This window comes from Primulina huaijiensis, chromosome 15 (assembly GCF_012295235.1).
Source record: "Primulina huaijiensis isolate GDHJ02 chromosome 15, ASM1229523v2, whole genome shotgun sequence".
NCBI lineage: Eukaryota > Viridiplantae > Streptophyta > Magnoliopsida > Lamiales > Gesneriaceae > Primulina > Primulina huaijiensis.
In genome coordinates this window covers 2484534-2506569 of record NC_133320.1, presented here as the reverse complement: position 1 = coordinate 2506569, position 22036 = coordinate 2484534, and the positions used below count along the sequence as shown (strand labels likewise).

At 32.9% G+C, this 22036-nt stretch overlaps 3 protein-coding genes and 1 pseudogene across 3 annotated transcripts; 2 read left to right on the top strand and 2 right to left on the bottom strand.

Moving 5' to 3' along the window:
- The first annotated feature begins 1359 nt into the window (after window positions 1-1359).
- Window positions 1360-3900, top strand: LOC140960064 (WD40 repeat-containing protein HOS15-like). Its single transcript, XM_073418181.1, has 3 exons — window positions 1360-1568; window positions 3236-3381; window positions 3472-3900. The coding sequence occupies exons 1-3, from the start codon at window positions 1508-1510 to the stop codon at window positions 3694-3696; spliced, it is 432 nt and encodes a 143-aa protein (XP_073274282.1). The 5' UTR covers window positions 1360-1507; the 3' UTR covers window positions 3697-3900.
- A 1369-nt stretch (window positions 3901-5269) lies between these two features.
- LOC140960063 (xyloglucan galactosyltransferase XLT2-like) lies at window positions 5270-7006 on the bottom strand. Its single transcript, XM_073418179.1, has one exon. It carries the CDS (start codon window positions 6868-6870, stop codon window positions 5431-5433), a length of 1440 nt encoding a protein of 479 aa, XP_073274280.1. The 5' UTR covers window positions 6871-7006; the 3' UTR covers window positions 5270-5430.
- A 7161-nt stretch (window positions 7007-14167) lies between these two features.
- LOC140958358 (metal transporter Nramp3.2-like) lies at window positions 14168-17017 on the top strand (annotated as a pseudogene).
- A 2279-nt stretch (window positions 17018-19296) lies between these two features.
- LOC140959684 (uncharacterized) lies at window positions 19297-20390 on the bottom strand. Its single transcript, XM_073417638.1, has 2 exons — window positions 19833-20390; window positions 19297-19579 (listed from the first exon to the last, which is right to left on the bottom strand). The coding sequence occupies exons 1-2, from the start codon at window positions 20277-20279 to the stop codon at window positions 19499-19501; spliced, it is 528 nt and encodes a 175-aa protein (XP_073273739.1). The 5' UTR covers window positions 20280-20390; the 3' UTR covers window positions 19297-19498.
- Between the last annotated feature and the right edge of the window lie 1646 nt (window positions 20391-22036).

Genomic DNA, 22036 nt, shown 5'->3' with positions numbered 1-22036 from the left:
ATTGTGGAACCGAACTGAAGTAGATTTGTACAAGACATTGTATCAATCAAATACTCTTGTGAAATATTTATGGAAACAGAAGAAGGACCATAGAAGCTTAGTTTTCGAACTTTTATAAACAAACTATTACCTTTTATTTATCTTATGTTATTAATGTTATATCTTTCTTTCATTTTACTAAGTACTAGAGTTTCTTCCGCTTTTTAAAATATTTTCAGTTGCTCATAGTACTTAGTTTGATTGAGAACATAACCGAGATGCTAATCCAGCTTGATTTTAAAATTTATTCAAAAAGAGATTAAAGTGTTTATTCACACCTACAGTGAATACATCTTCGATTATAACATATTGTTTATTGCATAAAATTTTAATTCCAATAATTAAAATAACAAAATTAAAGATTTAAAGTATGTAAAACATAAATATATATTTTAAAACATTGGTATATATGTTATTTTTAAAATTTTGAAATAAATAAATAAAGAATCAAAATAAATTTAAAAATATGTTTAAAATACATGATCTATGTCAAACCAAAACGCAAATTTAAATTGGTTCAATCAACTATTAAATTAAATCAGATTTATAAATTTTAAATTATGATAGTTAAATAATGAGTTTATTTTTATTATAAATCTAAAATTATAATTATTATAGTAGTTAATGTGAAAAAATAATAAATGATAAGTTTTGTAAAAACTGACTAAAATTTAGGAAGAGTAACATTGACCATTAGTTAGATAAAATGATAAGTTAGAATATAATTAACAAATTATGGAGTGCAAATAACACTCTCCATTATGTTTTAAAAATTAAATTTGATTTTGGATTCGATTTGGTGTATAAATTTTTTTTTGTATTTTAAAAATAATAAGGGCATATATTTTGAAATTTTAATTTATATTAATGTTAATTTAGAGATCAAGTCTGTTATGAGAATTGAGACGGGTCGATATAGCCCATACATGAAAAATAATATTTTTGATATAAAAAATAATATTATTCATTTATCTTCTAGAGATTCATCTCACATGTCAACGAGTTGGTCTCATAGCAATTTTGTGTGATATATATTATACAAAATAAAGAATTGTTGCGCTGCTTACTTAAGTTATCTGGACGTCGAATTATTTACCGATTTAGAATACAAATAAATTTGTTTCTAACATAAAGCTTCCATTTTCCTTGGGCTTTTTTTAATAGGCTTTAAAAAGGAAATTAATTTTTATGGGCTCACTTGCATATTCAATTCGAAATTGATGAGGCCCAATTCAACATTCTTTCAAACGGACATCCTGGCCCAGCTTCAAAAACAGAGAACTTACAGGAACTACCAGTCACGCCCGGTACGCTCCATTCTTCCGCGTGAACAACCTATAAATAACATCCCCATTCTTCAGGGTCTCGCAAATCGGCCGCGAGTTTGTTGGGATTCTCAAATTTAAGTCCTCAAGTCGTTCCAGTCCATATTATTCCTGAAATTTCAAGTTTTTTTCTGGGTAAATCAATGGAGTCAATCACTTCTTTGGAATTGAATTATCTCGTATACCGTTATCTTCATGAATCAGGTCTATTGTCTTCCAGATTCGGTTCTTTCGCAGTATATATGTATCTATAACTTTTTACCCTCGCATGTAGGGCTATTATTGATTGTTTTGTTTGGTTTATTTCTCCACATGGATGTTAACTACTTGAAAATCTGTGGTCTATGTTTTAGTTTCAACACCCCCTTCCCCGCCTTTCTTTGGATATATGGTTTTGTTTACATTGATTTAGTTCTGATTGTGAAGGATTGTGCGACTGAGCTGTAATTTATTTCTTGTCTTCTATTTGAATCGCTGCTTTTTGCTGTCAAATCAGAAGTATTTTGTGCTCGTCTGGGAAGAGGGAGCCACTCACTGAGAAGATATTCTTAAAAAATTTGTACCTTTTTATAATCTCCAATTTAACCTATAAAATATAATTGGTCGTTGGAGAACTGCAAAATTATACATATGTATGTATAATAAGTTTTCGGATGGTAGATTTTTATTGTGCATCAAGGTGAAATAGATTTGAAAATATTTGTTTATGTTTCAAATGGATTAATTCCGATGTGGTTGTCTCCTCCTCTGCTCTTGTGAGTTAGTTGTGTAAATCTGTGCCTTCCCTGGTTTTTAGTAGTCATCTTTAGACTTTCTGAGTGTAGATTGTGGAAATTTTTAGAAATTATCATATCAAATTATCATATCATCAAGCTTCTGCAATTTTGATTGTGGAAATTTTTAGATATTATCATATCATCAAGCTTCTGCAAGTTTGATTGTGGAAATTTATAGAAATTATCATATCATCAAGCTTCTGCAATTTTTAGGTGTACTTTGAGATATGATTCTTAATGCTTAGAGGTGTTGGTCATATTAGTTATAGAAGCATGTTTTGTTTCTTACCTTTTTTCACCTTTCACACATTACGATTATGTAGTTAGGTTAGTTCGTTACTTGAGTTGTATATAAACGATTCATACTCTTTATTACATTATTATTCATAATGAAAAATGAGTTTTTTGCTCACTTCGTCTCACACCTTAACAAGCTGGTACCAAGACAAAAACAAAAACTGTATAATATTTTAAGAACATTGTCACTGTTGTTCATTAGAGCCTGCATTGAACATTCAGTCAGGCATCAATTTAACGATGCCCTTGGCTGTAGGACGTAATACATCTATTTCGTCAGATGCGAGACATAGAAGGAAGTTGCTTTGTCACGCTCCCTTTATGTGAGATTACCTCAGAGAGTTCAGTTTCTTAACTGACATTATTCTGGTCACAGGGAGCGGATCCAGCTGGGGTGACGTGGCAGTCGCTCCTCCCCAAGTGGAAAAAGATTAATAATCTATGTGTAATGATTCTAAAAGTTCAACTTTCTCCCTCAGAAGAACTCTATTGACTTGCTCCCTTTCCTAGAAATTGTTGATCCACTCAGCCCGGTGATAATGTGGCTGTATTTTCCTTTTTCTGTTTATTATACACTGTCTTTCAAAATTGTTATGTCTGTATTCGTTAAATGTTTTGATGCTTCCTATCGTTTTATGTCTTCAAAAACGTTTAGCAATTAATGTGGTAAATGTTGTACAACATTTGAATTTTTATGGTAAGAGATGAGACAATGCATTTGGGACAAATGGTGGTTTTCCCATCCCTTCCTTTCCATGCCATCTTGCTTATGCATTTCTTCGTATGATTTTTTCATAGGATTTACGCATGCTGCTTTCACTTTTGGATTTGAGTCTGGTCTCAACAAATCCTCGATTGATGGCAATCTGATTCCACCTGGATCTTTAGTTAAAGTTGTGCAAAAAGGACTTCAATTTGTGGAAATGGAAGCAAATGTTACTAATGTTAGAAGTTACATAACTCATCTCAAATTATTTTATTTTCCATAGAAGGCCTGTGTTTTATGTCTGTTAATATAATATCTTGCTTATCAGGCCGAGATTGACGAGGACGACGACTTCACATATTTGCAACCATTAGATCTCATCACAAAGGACATGAACGAGCTATATAAAATAGTTGAGAACAAAAGGGACAGGAAACAGGAGGCTAGAGAAAGGAAATTGGATGAAGAAACCGTTGAAGCAGCAACTGGCAGAGTTACCGATAAGGAGAAGGTAAAGATAATACCAAAAAAAGCTAGGGATATAAAGGGATAGAGAAAGTGCATGTAAAGATGCAGTCGCTGAGGACAACACCTAGAAATTGACACAAGGAAAAATGTGATGTTTTTTGGGTTAAATCTAACTTGGGTAACTCTGAAAGATAACTTAATTTCATTTATTTATTTCTCTGATTCTTAGTTTAGAGATTGAAATTCGATGCCTTGCCCGATCTAGTTACTATTTTTTGTTTGTTGCCTATGCAGAGAACGTTGTTGTACAAATGTTTGGTCAGAAGTCGTTTTGGTTATATAAAGTCAGAGCATACACACACACACACACATATATATATATATATATACTCACAAACATATGTATATTCATATGTTTTTATAAGTATATATATATATTTGTACACACACGGTCAGATGTGTAATTGGTTTATGGTTTGTCAAGTACTTTTATGGTTTAAGTACCTTTCATAAACCAACTGCACGTTTGACACTATTGTGCGTGAAGAGTCGTCTCCATTTTCGTTAGAAGAGCCAACCCGGAAACCTTGTAATCGATATATTACATGAATCCGAAATACCTTCGGCTTGGACTTAATGGATAGCAATCTTTGGTGGGAAGCGGTGGGATATTTGGATGGAAGGGTTTGATCAAATTCATCGATTGCAGATTAGCTCAAAATTTAAGTTAAATGAGTTGAAATCTACAAATCCATCAAGTATTTCAATCGGAACGAAGTGGATGTCGACGTAATGGACCCTTTTTTCTTCAAGTTGAGTCGATCTGTTCGACTGGTTCGAAATTGTTTTTCCTCGTTCGAAAAAGAAGAAAAAAAGAAAGAGAAAATGTTTCTTTCTCGCGTAATCCGTCCATTTAGACACAATTTCGAAGTTTGTTCGTGCATGTTTCGGTAACCAGGCTACCATTCATCATTCCGAACAAAAATATATATACGGTATTTACTAATTTTTTTAATTAAATATTAGTGTTGCACGTGATGTGTACTTGTTACTTAGAATAATTATCATTGATTTTTTTATATAAATTTTTTATTATTGATGATATCTAAAGATTTAATGATGTAGATATATAAAAATAAACAAACACGTTTATACTTTTTTTTTATTTTATCATGAACAATATCTAAAAATCTTATGATATATATAAATTTAATTTTTTTAACATATATAAGGTATGCTACATCAAAAATATCAGTGTTAGTCTAAAGCTTTACTTTATAATATATAATATAGTATATAAGATAAGTGAAGTGGAATATCGAAATATATTATCAAACAAATCAATTAACAAAATTAATTTTAAAATTAAATTAATAAACAAATACCACCGATAAAAAACTCTTTTTTTAAAAAAAAAAAAAAACAACCGATCGATAATAATAATAATAATAATAATAAACAAATACCGCTACCTGAAATCTCGTTAATTAATCCCGTATTTTTTGGATTTGTTTTATCCGGAAACGGCAACTTTCGACAAAAGTTGGCACGAAACCAAAGGCTACCTTCAGATTTTCCTTTATCGCTTTTTATTAACAAAAAAAATGGATATTGAAAATTCTAAAACTTAAATCGACTTATCTCATAAAAATTCTAGATTTTTATTTCAAAGACATGTATATACCAAAACATATATTAACTATACGACACCAAATGCATTCTATCAAAAGTAAAATACAAAGCAACAAATTTAATGTGTAAAGATGATTTTTACATAATTCTTGATTCAACTAGCCTTGTAATGTATCTAATAATCTCTTTAACTCTTTATCAAACCCTTTTTCTCCTTGTACCTCCGCAACACCCCTTCAATTGTAATATCAAAAGCATCTCTATAATCCCCCGATTCATCACTAATCGTATTTCTATACACAAATATAGGAATCGAATTAATAATCCTTTCTCTCATCTTCCTTACCTTGTCCCTACTATACCCCTCCAAAACTTTTCTTATCGACGTCCCGTTTCTCACGGCTCTCCTGTCTATAAAAACCGAAAAATCATCCGGTTCATCGCCCAAGAACCACTCGTATTGATACTTAATGCTTCTTCGCCAGAAAAAAACCGGGATCGAACCAGCCAACATGCAATCGAACGTTGACTTTCTTGTATGTGCATCACCTCGAGGTTGTAAGCAAAAATCTGAGTCCAAAAACGATTCGAGAATCTCCCAAGTACCGTCGTAGCATCGAGTACCCGAGCAATCGACGACTCGACACGAGCTCGACTCGTTGTTGCAATGGTTTAGTAAGAGGGTCCTAAAATCACCTTCTAATTGTCTCTTGGCACCAACAAAAGTGAACAAGTTGCGTCTTTTGTGGGTTTGGACAAATCCCAGCCATTGATTTAACTCTGACTTGGACTTGGGATGAAATCCGGTGGGGTACGGTACACTGATCTCGAGCTGGTCCCAAGGGTCCTTTTCAACGGAGAGTCGTAAGATGTTTTTCATCAACGGCATGTTGACGAAGCTCGAGCCCCATTCTTCGTCTTTCCACCGCCGGAAATCCCACGTCATCCGGCCGAGCATGATGAAGTGATCTGAACCGTTGGATCTCGCCCAATACGGCTGCTCCGCCACCCACCGAAGAAGCATCTGGCACTGTCGATCCCTGTCCTTGGCGGTGTAATTTGTGAACAAATACTTCGCTACCGCTAGCCCGGCGTAGAAGGGTGTGTAAAACGCCGCGGCGTACTCCGGCGCCGCAGTCCTGCACTCGTGCCTCAACATTCTCTCGTGGTAAATAACTTCCCCTGCGAACATGTCAGTCCAGTACCACGCGGAGGAAAGATTTTTCGGCACGACGCGGCCGAGACCGTCCGACCTCCGACCGGAACCCACCGCTCTCGGGCCCAGACCACCGTTTGAAATCGCGTTACACCTGGAGTGCCACGGGTCCAAATCACGACAGTTGACCAACATCTCTCTGTTGAAAATCTCCGGCAATTCGTAGACATAAAACATACCGTATTGGCATATCCCCTTCTCCGGCGGAGGCTCGATATGTTGTTCAACGGCTTCACGAATGGGTGTGTGTTTTGGTGGTTTGCTGGAAAAATATGACAGGAATAAACCTTGGAAGACGAGGAATATTATCAAAAGCTGGAAACATTTGCATAAAATAACTCGAGCAGAAACTAAATTAGAAGAAATATTCTTGGATTTTTTATGGGATTGATGTTCGTTCCGACCAAACATCGGTGAAAACTAAAGATTTTGAGCTCGCCACAGAATTTATTTCAAAGATAATTCGGTGCAGAAACGGTATGCTTAACGGCTAAACCTAAAGATCAAAGGACCCTTAATTATATATGACTATCACAGTATATTCTACTAATTATATTTTTATATAATAAATAAAAACTCCTGATTGGAGTTTATATTATATAGTTTTTTTAGTGAAAACATGTAAATACGTGTGACTTTTTTTATTTTTTATTATTTATTCACGATGTGAAAGTTGGTGGCGAGAACATAATGATGTAATACTCTTTCTGGGATTCAGTAAATTATTGGATATCCAATTATTTATTATTATTTTGTTTCAGAGAATTAGAAAACGATTGAATCCCAGAATTCAAAATCTTGCTTTGATTCTCTAATAAGCATCACGGAAACAGTGTGTTTACTTGGTCTGAAAGAGAATGCTCGGAAGATTACATTTCCGCTCTTTTGAACTCTTTTCAATCTGTATTATTAGTGTTATAAATGTGGTGAGAATTAAGCTCGTCATTTCCAATTTTGAATGGGAATTTGGGGTCCAATAATTCAGACTAATACCTCCATAAGGATCTGAGTCATGGATAACCCGAGATATTAATTGGATAGCCCAGATAAGAGCCAATATGTCGGGTACTCTCCTCAACTAGCCGGGCATTACTTCCCCTCCCAGGGTATCAATAGCCGGGTCCTCATACAAGCACTCGGGTACCTTACCACCCGGACCATCTCGAAAATTGCACCGCACTCGAGTGTGATTGATACGGGCTGTCTAATCTGTCATAGCAACATGGATTTGGAGTGTTCTAGAAGTCATCAGAAGGTATAGTATAGGCAACCGACTTGCCATACCTAGTATGTGGCACTGAAAAAAAGATAATCATGAGATTTTCTACTATAAATAGCAGGTATTAATGTCATTTACAAATTCTGAAAACTTTTAACTCTCAACCATACATATATTCTCTACATATATTGTTTGTGTTATTCATCTTCAAACCTGTTAAATTAAGCATCGGAGTGGTCACGCCGGACACCCTTCCGGCGCTCATTCACGAGTTCCTTTCTTGTTTGCAGGTGTTATTGAAGTCATTATCTTCACTAAAATTCCTAAACACTAAATTACTTTCATTATCCGGTGGATCGTACACTTATATCTGACCCGATTCGCACGGATATCATCACAGACTAACAATGAAACAAAACTATAATTATTTTTCTAAACCCTGCTTTAATCCAACAATCTTCATTTTCGTCCTATAGTTTACGGAAATTTTTTTTTTATTTTTTTGATTTAGTAACTTTTACAGATTAATTAACCTCATGACTTTTACCTGCTCAAATCCATTGATTTTTAATGTTTCATTCCCATCGAAAACTTTGTCATGCCAATTCGATAAATTAAAATAATTATTTTTGCACGTGGAGAAAAAAAGTTGAACTAGACGGGGACATAAATGAATATTATTGCCAGAGGCGGCTTAGGATTTTAGGTGTGGGGTGACCGACCATATACTTACATGACGACAATGTGCAACGGTATCAGAGTTATCAATTCTTTAAAAGGTTCGACAATTTCGCTCTTCAAAACTTGTAATACGTACTTTAATTTCTTAAGACTTTCTATTTGAATGTAAAAAATATAAAAATGAAAAAAAAAATTGAGAATTTGATGACACAAACCTTAAGGTTCCGTTTGGTTGAGTATATTAAATAAGGATAGATTAATAGTCAAATATTTATCGTTAAAATTTTAAGATGTTTTAATAATCATTTTGACCCGGTTTAAGATCCAATTTTATGGATAACTATTTGATCAATAGTATTGGATCTTAAAATGGGTCAAAATGATTATTAAAACATATTAAAATTTTAACGATAAATATTTGACTATTAATCTATCCTTATTTAATCCACTCAACCAAACACACCCTAAGTGTAAGTATAAAAACATGAGGGATCTCACCACCAATAAATATACATTGGAATGTCAATATATATATACTAGGAAATACATTTTTTTTAAGAAGTAGGGATTTAAAAAATTTCGAGGGTCACAAAGATCTACTACTACTAAGAAAATCAAGTTTCAACTTAATAAAAAACTTATTTTTATTTTTTTGCCATTTTACAATTTATTTTTAAATTTTTTAATTTAAACTACAAAAAATATTTTTTTGCTAATTTTTTTCAATACAAAGAAGCAAGTGATTTTTAAAAAAAATATCGAATGAGTATGTCACATTGAACTTGGTCAAAGCTATTTATTTGACTAATATAATATGTAAACTATCATGTTCTGCTCAATAAATAACATCAACGACTATACAAACAGCAAAATCATATGTGGAATCATTATTATTTTGTTTTTAAATATAATAGTGTCAGTGTTAGCAGGGATGGTATTAACTTAACTTGTTAGCAATACGAGGCACTTTTGAAGGAAAATTGGGTTGNACACCTACCGTGCACACCTATGTGAGCACCGATGAGGTGTCGCTCATCCTATATATGTATTCTAAAAATTCTGTATAATTAATTTCAAGGGATAGTTAATTTTATAACTGAAATTATTAATTATGGTTACAAAATTTTTAAATAATAGGTTTTAAAACCATCATAAAATCATACTACTTTTAGAATTGTGATGGGCCTGTTCTACCAAACAGCGGTTTCCGGCAGCAAGTATGAACTAGATTAATGGGTCTAGTGAAAATTCATAAGAATAATATTACATTGTTTCAATTGTTCATAATTTTGTTCTTCGGCTTAATCACATCCAAAACTTTCTCGCATTGCATAAATCTTTTTCGCGATTTCAAAAAATAAAGTTACATTCTTGATTTCTTGTGCATACTTTGTGTGCTCGTATTTTGTCGCACGATGAAACTCATATATCTCCACATTAATATGATATGATCCACTTTAAATTTAAGTCACCATAAAGCTCGATGCCACTCATCTCCACTGTGTAGAGAGCACACACACTACGTGAAATACTTGGAACACTATCTGCCTCAAAAGTTTATCATAGATTTATTGAAAACCCTCACCTCCATCGTTTAAGTATCTGAATATTCTACCCACATGACTCAATCTAAACCATAACCCATATATATTTATAATTGTATGATACTGTCCACTTTGAATCAAAATTTTAATGGATTTGTTTTAGGACTTTGTTAAAAAAAACCTCATACCAATGAATATTATTTTTATCTTATTAATTTATGATCTTCTTTGTGTATTTCTAATATAAGATTTTGATTTTATTCTAAACATATTTGTATAATTGATTTTGAAATAGTTTTTGGAGTTAAAGTCATGTCATATATAAATGATGGAGGCATTTGGGTGATTTAAAATTTTTAACATGTATAGTATAGATAAACAAAGAAAAACTACGTACAACTCCGAAAAGTTACGGCAATATTCATGATGGGACAACACATTAAATAAAATCAACAAGATATATAAAATAAAGCGAGGGCCCATGAAAATCGCCTATATAGTTTGATAAGAATCATGGATAATGTTTATTTAAATATTTGTACTGGAGTGGAAAAAAATATTGAATTTTTGGTATATCGAGATTATCGTATCGAAAAAATATCGAATTTTCGTTATATCGAAGATTTTGGTATGGTATGATAACGGTATGCAATTTGAAATTTCGGTATATACCAGAATATCGAAATACTTAAAATATATATAATTTTAAAATATATAATAATTTAAAACAATAAATTTAAAAAATATAAAGTTTTTTCGATATAATACTGTATATATCGATATCGTACCGAAATTTCGGTATAACCGTTATGTTAGTTATATGTACCGAAATTTTCGGTACGACATCGGTATGAATTTTTTTATACCATAATTTTTGGTACGGTACGGTATATCACTCTTAATCTCAAGTACTTTAATTTATAACTTAAAATTTATATAAGTTTTGTGCTTTAAAAAATTATATAAATTTTTTAATAATAAAACGTGACGGTTATCCGTACTCGTATGATGTATCTACTCGGTTAAGTATTGTAAAGAATCTAATACGATATCTTTTTTTCATACGAAGGAAGGGCTGTAATGCATAGTGATGCTTTCAAAAAAATTTAAAAGGTGAATAAATGTGAATACGACATTTGAATTGATTTCCTTCCATCCAATTTGGAATCTTTTAGTTTCTTACAAATGAATGATTTATTTTATTTCGCAAATGATAAATTATTTTGTATCAGCTGACTTTCGAGCATTACTTTAATGATACATATGATTATCTTTATTCATTTTCACATATTCTGTTTATAATATGTAAGAGAAAATGTGGATAGTTGGATAATGAGTAGATCTCTTGTGAGATGATCTCACGAATCTTTATCTGTGAGACGGGTCAACCATACCAATATTCACAATAAAAAATAATACTCTTAGCATAAAAAGTAAAGAGTGGGTCTCATGTGAGACCGTCTCACGGATCTTAATCTGTGAGACGGGTCAACCCTATCCATATTCACAATAAAAAGTAATACTCTTAGCATAAGAAGTAATATTTTTTTATGGATGACCCAAATAAGAGATCCGTCTCACAAATATGACCCGTGAGACCGTCTCACACAAGTTTTTGTCAAAAGTAAAACTTTTTTATGGATGACCTGAATAAGAGATCCGTCTCACAAAATACGATCTGTGAGATCGTCTCACTTAAGTTTTTGTCATAGATAATATATTTCGGCTAAGTTGAACTCAACCTAAAAAATAACACAACAATATCAATTTCGAGAAATATATAGGATTTATCTATTCCAAATGAAAATAATAATAATGCTATTTACAAATTATTAAAAAAATTCGGTGCTGAATTCTTGATTTGAGCTATAACTATGTATTTGATAAATAACCACATAACTGGTTAAATTATATTTGAAGAAACTTGTTTGATAAAAACTTGATAGATGAAAATTATCTTACGAAATCTTGCGAACTCATTTTAAATAATCAAAAATTTCATAATATTGACATAATCGACTCGCCTCAAATAATAATTTCTTACTTATAACTGTTTTAAAAGATAGGATAATTTTTAATAAAAAATTATGAATTTTAAAATATTCTTATATATTTATTTTTATATAAAAAATCGATAATCTTTATATGATCGTCCAATTTCATCATTATTTTGGTTTTAAATATTTATTTTTTTAATATGACAATAAATAGATGATAGAACTCGCCTTCATTATTTTTCGATAATATACTATATTATTTGCTGCTTACTCTAAAAAAATTGACTAATTTGATTAACAATCATTTCACTGTTAGTTATCGTGATCAGTTGTTCCGATGTCACCTTGATATTAATATTTGTATTGTACATTAATCCTGTCGCCCTTTAATTGGTTGAAATCTTTTATTTATTATTTAAATTAAAATTACCCACACACAGTATTATTAATATGGCCGAAGTTTACTTTTAAAGTTTTCTTTAATAGGTTAGTGTAATAAGTGGGCATGCACTATATGAATCGGATAAAATTTACAGTAATTTTCTGCATTGAATTATCATATAATTTATAAACAATCATTTTTGGGTACGAATGTAGATTAACTAATTTTCGGTGTCACGACTTGTCCAAATTTTCAAATATTTAAATAATCCTATATATTATAACAATTATGAAAAATAATTACACTAAAATAACCAAAATTATCCTACTCAAAATGTATCCCAAAAAAATCTTATTGTTTCTATAAAATCTAAATAACATATATATTTTACAATAAAATTATATATCTATACTATTTTATTAAGTGTAAGACATATATACTAAGTTTTTTGATATGTCATTGTTACGCTAAACTATCAATACCAACATTTTATGAAACTTTTTTACCTTCTTCCTCGAAATTTTATTTCGGAACATTTAAAAAATATATCAGTGTTTAAACTTAAATTAAAACTATAGGATACTTTATTTCTTACATTTTTTCCGCTATAATTGAAATTTGTTGTAGGTTAATTCTATTCTTCGTATGAAAATTTTAATATTAGAGATATTTTTAAGTTTAGGGAAACAATTTATTTAAACAAGCGCATATTTTGTTTTAAAAGTTCCAATTTAATTATAATATTTTATAAAATTAAATATGACATGCGATTTAGTAAGATATTTTTTTTATATAAAATATTAAAAATTAAAATCACTACAAAATTATATATTTTTAGAGTTTAAACGTGTGAAAGACTTGTTTTGGAATTTTTTTAAAAAAGGTTATTACCAAAAGTGGTTACTATTCAATCATCTTGCTTAATTAGTATTAGTGGAAGATACATAGACGTTGTGTGTGTTATTATTTTTTTAAGTTGATCAAATAATATTAAATAATTAAAACTAAATTGTTTTCGATTTAAAAGAATTGTTCAATTAAACGAAAAATTTGTTTAGAAAGTTTTTATATGTAAAATGTGGAGTGACATGAGTAAGTTTTTAGTGAAAAAGTAAGTAAGAAGGATAATTATGAGATTAAATATTTTGATATTTTATAAGATGGTCCGTATGATGACCTCATCTTGTTATATAATAGTATAGATAGAAAAAGATTACATAGAAACAAATTATCCGCTAAAATTTTAGCAGCAACACATCAAATATAATCCAATCATGTTCCAGATAATAATAGACTCACAATTTAGGAAATAATTATTCAATTTTCCCCATTATTTAACGTGTGACAATCTCACATATCTGTATATGTTTAATTAGATGGATCGATCTGGTTTATAATTTGATTAACAAGTAATACTTTTGACATAAAAACAATATTTTTTTTAATGATTCGGGTAGGATAAGACATCCTTCTCAAAAATTGTACTATAAGACGATCTCATAGCAGTTTTTGTGTTGTAAAACTATATCATAAAACTTTAGTGAGACGGTATTACAAGTCAATTTTGTTATAAAGATCTTCTATTTAGGTCACCAATGAAAAATATTATTTTTTCTTAAAAGTATTACCTTATTGTAAATATGAGCAGAATTAGAGATCGTTTGCAAGAGACCTACTAAATTATATTTGATAATAATTTCATAAAATATTTTTTTTTTTTTTAAAAAAAAAAACTCATTCGGTTGACAAAGAAATGGGTGCGAGAATTCTGTATTATTTCGAAAATTATAATCCACTAAAAGATTAAAATCAAATTATTTAGGTCCTATAAAAAATATTATATCCTTTTTTATACTTTGTTTTTTGCATTATTTGAAAACAATATGGTGACCATAACTGAAGGTTTCGACTCTTGTATTTTCCCACGTCGAACTTTGCTCTCCTAAAATCTCTTCCAAAATCCCTTCACTTTTCTACCTTTCTTCTTCACCGATCAACACTTTTTGATCAAAATGAATCCACACGACAAAGAAGAAGAAGAATCCCAGCAACGATTACTCTCAAGTCAGCCTTTCGTTTTCATCGAGGGAAACGAAGAGGAGCGTGCCTACGACTCCACAGAGAGAATCCATGTGATCGGAGTGGACGTGGGATCTGAAGCCGACGAGTACTCCTCCGCTGCACTGCCGTTCTCATGGCGAAAGCTGTGGCTTTTCACTGGGCCCGGATTCTTGATGAGCATAGCGTTCTTGGATCCTGGTAACCTGGAGGGGGACCTCCAGGCCGGCGCTGTGGCCGGGTACTCCCTGTTATGGCTTCTGTTATGGGCCACGGCGATGGGTCTCTTGGTTCAGCTTCTGGCGGCCAGACTCGGCGTGGTGACCGGCCGACACCTGGCGGAGCTGTGCAGGGAAGAGTACCCGAAGTGGTCCCGGATTTTACTTTGGGTGATGGCTGAGTTTGCCTTGATCGGGGCTGACATTCAGGAAGTAATTGGTAGTGCTATTGCGATCAAGATTTTGAGCCATGGGTTCATCCCCATATGGGTTGGTGTCATCATCACAGCTCTCGACTGGTAAATATTTGGAGATTGTTGACAACATAGTTCTTGAAATCATTTTTTTGAGTTAAGATAATTTTTTAAATCTTTAGCTAATGCAAATTTGTCCAAATTCCGAGAGCTTAGTTTTAATCAAATTTTACCTTTTTCTTATATAATAAACTGAGTATTTTATTATTCTTCATCAGATAAAGAAACACGTTAAAATGGTGAGAAATGTAAGTACTGTTTCTTAGGTAAAGAGTGGTTGAGAGTTCATATTAAATGCTATAGTATTTTTCATATATCGGATAGAGGAATATGCTAGTATTTGAAAATGGTAAGTTGTGTACATAAAGTTTCAGTTTTGTGCATGAAGATTAAATCTTTGTTTTTTTTCTACGTTTACAGTGGTTGAGATTCATATGAACAAAACTAATACATTTATTATTTTCTTTAAATATATATTTCCATTAAAAATTTGTATTCTATCTTATGACTTGTGTTCCTTCTTCTTCTTGTTTTTTATCTTCGTCTTGATCAGCTTCGTCTTTCTATTTCTGGAGCATTGTGGTGTGAGGAAATTAGAGGCCCTTTTTGCTGTCCTGATAGCGACTATGGCAATATCATTTGCTTGGCTCTTTGGCAAAACAAAGCCTAATGGTGTTGAACTTCTAAGCGGTGAGAAAATGAGCTTTCCGAAAAATTTAACTTTCTTTGCATTTTTGGCTATCTAATATGTAAACTGCGATATTAGGTGTTTTGGTCCCAAAACTCAGTCCCAGCACAATAAAGCAAGCAGCAGGAGTGGTGGGGTGCATTATAATGCCTCACAATATATTCCTGCACTCCGCACTTGTACAGTCTAGAGAAGTCGACAATCGCAAGGTTTCACGAATTCGGGAAGCTCTCACGTACTTTTCAATAGAATCTGTTGCTGCCCTCACTACCTCTTTCGTCATAAATCTGTTAGTTACCTCGGTTTCGCGAAGGCATTTTACGGTACACAAGAAGCCAACAGTGTAGGTCTTGGAAATTCAGGGCAGTATCTTCAAGAAAAATATGGTGGATCATTTCCAATAGCATATATTTGGGCTATTGGTTTACTAGCTTCTGGCCAAAGTAGCACCATGACCGGTACCTACGCTGGACAGTTTATTATGGGCGGATTTTTGAACATGCGGTTGAAAAAATGGCTACGAGCCCTTATAACAAGAAGCTGTGCTATCGTCCCTACACTAATCGTTGCTCTAGTTTTTGATACATCTGAGGATTCGTTGGATGTTTTGAACGAATGGCTTAACGTGCTTCAGGCGATTCAGTTCCCTTTTGCTCTTATCCCCCTCCTTTGTCTTGTGTCAAAAGATGAAATCATGGGCGTTTTCCGAATCGGCACTGCTCTTCAGGTACTTTCTTTCTTCATGAGTGCATTCGGTAGAGTCAATATTAGAATTGTTGAACTTAAATAGTAGAATTATATTGTAGAGAGAATTAAATGCAATATAAGATATAAGTGGGTGAAATGCATCAGGATATATCTGTTAGGTCATCTATCCTTACAATAAAACTAAAATCAAGATATAATGATAATCTTAATAATATGAAATCCAATCCTAACTTATGTTGACAAAAACATGATAATTTGGATCCTTATGCTGGTAGGTAGCATCATGGTGTGTAGCTGGATTGGTGATGTTGATCAACGTCTATCTTTTGGTGGATTTTTTCTCATCCAAGGGACGCGCAAATTTCTTTACTCCTGTGGTATCAGTGTTTGCAGTTGGATATAGTTGTTTCATCATGTATCTTGTTGGAAGGGGGACTGTGTTTCCAAGTTTGATTCGAAAAACCAAGAAATCGACTAGTGGTTCTTGCATTTGATCCATCAATACAGGCACCTGCAGATACTAAGAAAAAACCGAGATTTATAGGTGACAGACACATATTGGATATTAATAATTATATCGTCTAATTTAGGATTCTGAAGGTTTGAAATAAAACGAAACAAAATTCAACGCGACCCAACGTGGTTTCAAGCAAGGAGAGTTGGGGTTCAGTCACAGATTAGGCTAATTTATAAAATGTCGCCAGTTCGGAAGTTGTTATGAAAGTTGTAAAATACAAAAATATGCTTGTGTACACACAAACTTGGAGTTGGAATAGTAGTATGTTTATAGAATCATGATATTACTGTTAGATCGATTAACCAAAGGATATTATTGGTTTCTGTAAATCTTCAATTCGATTAACCAAAGGATATTATTGGTTTCTGTAAATCTTCAGTTGGATCAAGAGTGCAATCTTATTCTCTCTATGGAATAGCGTGATATCAATGAATTAGTTTGATTGGTCAAAAACTGGTGTGCCCTTGGAGTCGAGCATATATCTGTAACACGGGTACTCCGACTTGTTTCCACATCTGTTGCACTTGTTGCAGCATATATGCAGCAGTTTTTAAAGCAGTTCTTGTAGTTTCCTGCTTTCCACACCTTGTATCGCACTTTGCATTACATGGTCTTGCGACTGAACAAGAAGACGAACATTACTCATTTGATTTCTGCTCATGTCTACCTTATATATTACTTCTGAGCATATACTTTCCAGTTGCAGGGTGACACATTCCAAGCTTTGTTAGAGTATAAAACTGCTATTTGGATTGCCTACAGGGATTTCGAAATTTTGGAAAGTGTAGTTTAGCATAATCTTCTTCTTTTTTCTTATTTTTTTTTTTCAGGGTTGTTACGAAATTCCTATCGAATCAAGACATAGGACATGCTATAAATACCAGGCAATACAAAAAAAGATAAGAACACCGAGTATTTCCATATGATTCTCCATCAACGGCAATGTAATAAAAAATGTGACACCTAGTGTTTCATTAGATTTTAAAGAGATATTGAAGGCTAAATGTTACTAACCGGGGTTGGAGACGGGACAAGCACAACATCCGCTACAAAACAAGAGCTCAAAAACAGTGAAACGGGAAACCAAGGAAGAAGAGAAGCTTCATTTTTAGTAATCTGAGGAACTGAAGTTAGGGATTTATTCTTGATTTTGTTTTCGACCTAAGTGAGACTCACAGCATTATTTATAGTGCCACTTCATGTGACGTGAGGGCCGAAGAGGGGTAATTGTCGGTGCCACGAGGTTACAAGGACAATTAGTGGTTCCTATCAAGTTTTTTGACGAAGGAAAAATAAATTAACAGATCTCACACTGGAATGAGAGTGATTTAAAAACTGTTCAGGTATATGATTATGCAATTGAATAGGATTTAAAGATTTGATAGGTATTACTCATATCATCAAAGTACATCTTCTTTTCGGAGGATCATCACTTAATAAGTTCAGAGTTAAGCGTGCTTGATTTTAAGCAATTTTGGGATGACTGACTCTTGATAAATTGTGATTGACTTTGAGCAATTCTGATATGACTGACCCTTAAAAAGTTTCGCATAACATGTGTGAGTGAGAAAATAAGAAGACACGGGCGTTATACTTCAAGATTCGAAGTTGAACTAATCTGAATTAACAATGTTAATCCCATGTTTGAATCTATCACGGATCAAATGTTTAATCTCACGTTATTCTGTTAAATCTATCGTGGTTAAATGGTAAAATCATAATGTACCATTTGATCGTGGTCTAAATAATAAAGTCCTCCATCGCGGACATATTTATTAGTCATGTGACACTCCAATCATTTGAAATCATCACAATACTACTTGTCAACACACAAGAGCAGTTCCATTAAAAAATTAACAAAAATAAAGTTAAAAAGGCATTAGAAGCTGTAAATTGGGTGTCAATAATAGGCACCGACTGGCGTCTTCATCCTGTTGACCCCTATAGGACACAATCTTGGTTTTGAAGTAAAGTGTTGCCTGCCTGCCTGCACTTTTAAAAAAAAGAATTTAATTAATTATAAATGTGACAGCTGCCATGATCATAATTGGTTTTATTAAATTTGCACTTTCTTGGAAGGTGAAGGTCACACTTTGTCTTGGTGCTGCCGTTTCATTTTCTGACCAAACTTTTTTGCTCGTCCTCTATTCGAATTGATATTATTTTATCTCTTTTGAGGAGAAACAGCAATATTTATGGCTCATCGAATAATTATTTCAAAATTTACACTTTTGTTTGTATCGTAATTTCGAAGTTTAACATAAGCATGCATAAAAATAAAATTTTTATCAAGTTGTTGAGATGCTTGCTAAGAGTTATTCTAGGAATATTGAGTGCTCTTATTCTGTGAAAGCATGATATGTTTGTTTAGTTCTTGATATTAAGAGAGGCCCGATTATAAGATAATGGCCGTTTTGGACCCGATATGATGAGGTTAATTCTGATTTATTTTACTCATCAATTCGTTTGGTATGATCCAATTTTATATTCAAAATTCAAAACTGAATAATAATTTAAATTGAGAAGCATAACTGTATTATTAAATTGCAAGATAAAAAACGCACGCTGGAATTAATAAATAAATAATCAATAGAATCATCAAATCATCATACAAAACTCAAAAAGAAAGAAAAAGGTGTCTAAAGAACAGAGAGAAACAAAGAGACGCCAGGTGTCCTGTGTGTGGCAAATAAGGTATGTGACGAATCGTTAACGGGAGTGGAATGAAATTTCGTGGCAAATTGTTGGATAAAAGTGATTTATCACTAATTTCCTAGATGATGATGATGAAGAAGCATCCGACGAACAGGGCCAAACTTCCCAGTACGGCACTCCTCAATTTCTCTGCTCCACTCTGAAAAAAACAAACGAAAAATGTAAATAATATAGCACATAATATAATATTAAAAATTTTGCCCAAAAAAAAAGTGGGGATATCATTGCGGCGCTATCGTGTACCGAGAAGGTGCACGTTAAGCACAAATCGCTTTTTTTCCTCAGACACGCTCAATTTGAACGATAAGTTGATTTACGAGCAAATAACGACTCGTAGTACCAGATCTGGATGATTCTTAGGTTAAATAAATTGAAGGAGTTATAATGCGCACCAGATCTTTAACTGCCGCGGGACTGGGAGATAGCTCAGTGCTGGGGCCAGGAGCTTCGGTCGGCGGTGCAGGCGGACTGAGTAGCTCAGGAGCAGGAGCAGGAGATATGCTCTTCTTGCTAGGAGCCGGTGCGGTGGCCGGAGGCGCTGAAATCGGAGCAGGTGGAGTTGCTGACTCGGGCGCCGGAGTTGGCGGGGACTGTACTGGGGCTGGTGTCGGCGGCGAGCTCACAGGCGAGGAAGCCGGAGGCGGAATCGAAACTTCAGGTGGAGAACTTACCGGAGCTGAAGTCGGAGGAGTCGAAACTGGAGCTGCAACGGGCGCAGCTGACGGTGGTGTGGGGACGGCGACTGTGGCTGGAGCTGGCGCAGCCGCAGGGGACTGACCGCTGACTGAGGAAGCCGCAATGCAGATAAATGCAAGAAGAAATCCCGTTCTCCGATCCATGGTCGCAATTTCGTTGAAAGAAGCGTGAAATGTTTACAGGAAACCGAAAACGCTCACAATGGACTATTAATTAATTAATTAAGAAATAATTAATGTGGATTTAATAGAATTGAAGGGGCGGAGTGATATATAAATAGGCCTGAATTTGCGTGGGCTGGACAGTCACTGTGCTGTACTGAGGCCAATAAAAAGACTGGATCTGGCCCATTTAGCCTGTGAACTAGTCACCTCACTCAACGGCTATATATATATATATATTTAAGACGTTGTAATGTTCTTTTCTTTTCTTTAAAATAAATAAACAAATAAAGTTATTACAATTTTAAAATCAAAGTAAGCCGTTGGTGAGATGATTGATTAATCTTGGTGGTTGATTAAAAGAATGATATGTTGAACACCAAATATAGCACTTTTTAAAAACATTCAACAACAGTATATAAAAAATTCTACATTTTAAATATTTTATTCAAAAAATAGTTGTTTCATGGTTCCAAAATATTTTAGGACAAAAAAAGTGTTTTTTTTTTTATATTTGGCGGCGAGTAACATAGGTGTTTAAAACATTATGCTTGCTCCGAACCTCCGAGATTTTCATAATTTCATAAATGTATGTTGGATCATTATTGTAACATTAAACGGGAAATGAATTTTCTATGCACATAATGAATTGTTTACAAATGAAAGCTAATAGATTCTCAAAACATAAATTTGACACCTGTGTTTTATCGTTGAAGTAGCGCGCGCACATACCTATTATATGTACAGTATTGATATATTTAGCACATCTAATAGGTGAAAGTTACTTCGATGTTTCTTATATTTGTGTGCATTGTGTCTCGTGCAAACGAATGAAAACTCTATGTATGATTCTTTTTCCTTATATTGTTGGTACTGTTTCTATTGGACAATATGTTTTGCCAATAAGAAAATTGTCCACATCCGTATTTAAATACAAATTCTCAATATAAAGGTTAGGAAAGTGAGAAGTTTCAATCAAGGTCTATATCAAAATAATGATTTAATTTTTTAAAGGATATTTCCAAATCAACAACAAATATTTATAAAAAGATAATCACATTACTATTTGGTCTAAAAAATCACATTTCATTTACGACTAAAATATTCCCCAAAAAAAAAGGGGAAGTTGGTGAAAAATCCCCAACCAAAACATTTATTTGGGTTCACTCCCTACCCACAAAATTGTGGTACTATGTCATACAAATTGTGGTACACTTCATGTGGAAATGTGGTACACTTCATGTGAAAATGTGGTACTAAAAAAGTACCCAGGGACTGAACACAAAAAAGAACGGCGGCTGGGGAGTTAAGTCCAATTTCCCGAAAAAAAAACGATTATTTTTATTTTTTATAATAAAAAAACAGAAAAAACTATTATTTTAAATATATAAAAATAGATTAGTTGATTAGGAGCTATTGTTGCAGCTGGAATGGAAGGTTCGGTGAGGTGACAAAACGATTGAAACAGCACAAGCTGTAAAGCAGCGATAATCATGGAGCAATTTCTCTTTCAAATTCAATCCCTTTTCAACAATTTACTTCTTGGGAAAAAAATTACACGAATAATACTAAAAATACATCTATTTATCTGATTTTACGTTAAAAATCGATAATTAATTAATAATAATAAATAAATCAAGACACAAGTAATAGTTAGACAATAATAATAGATTCTGATTTTACGCTACAATTGATTGTTAATAATTTTTTTTTAAAAAAAAATTAATGTTGCAATAAAA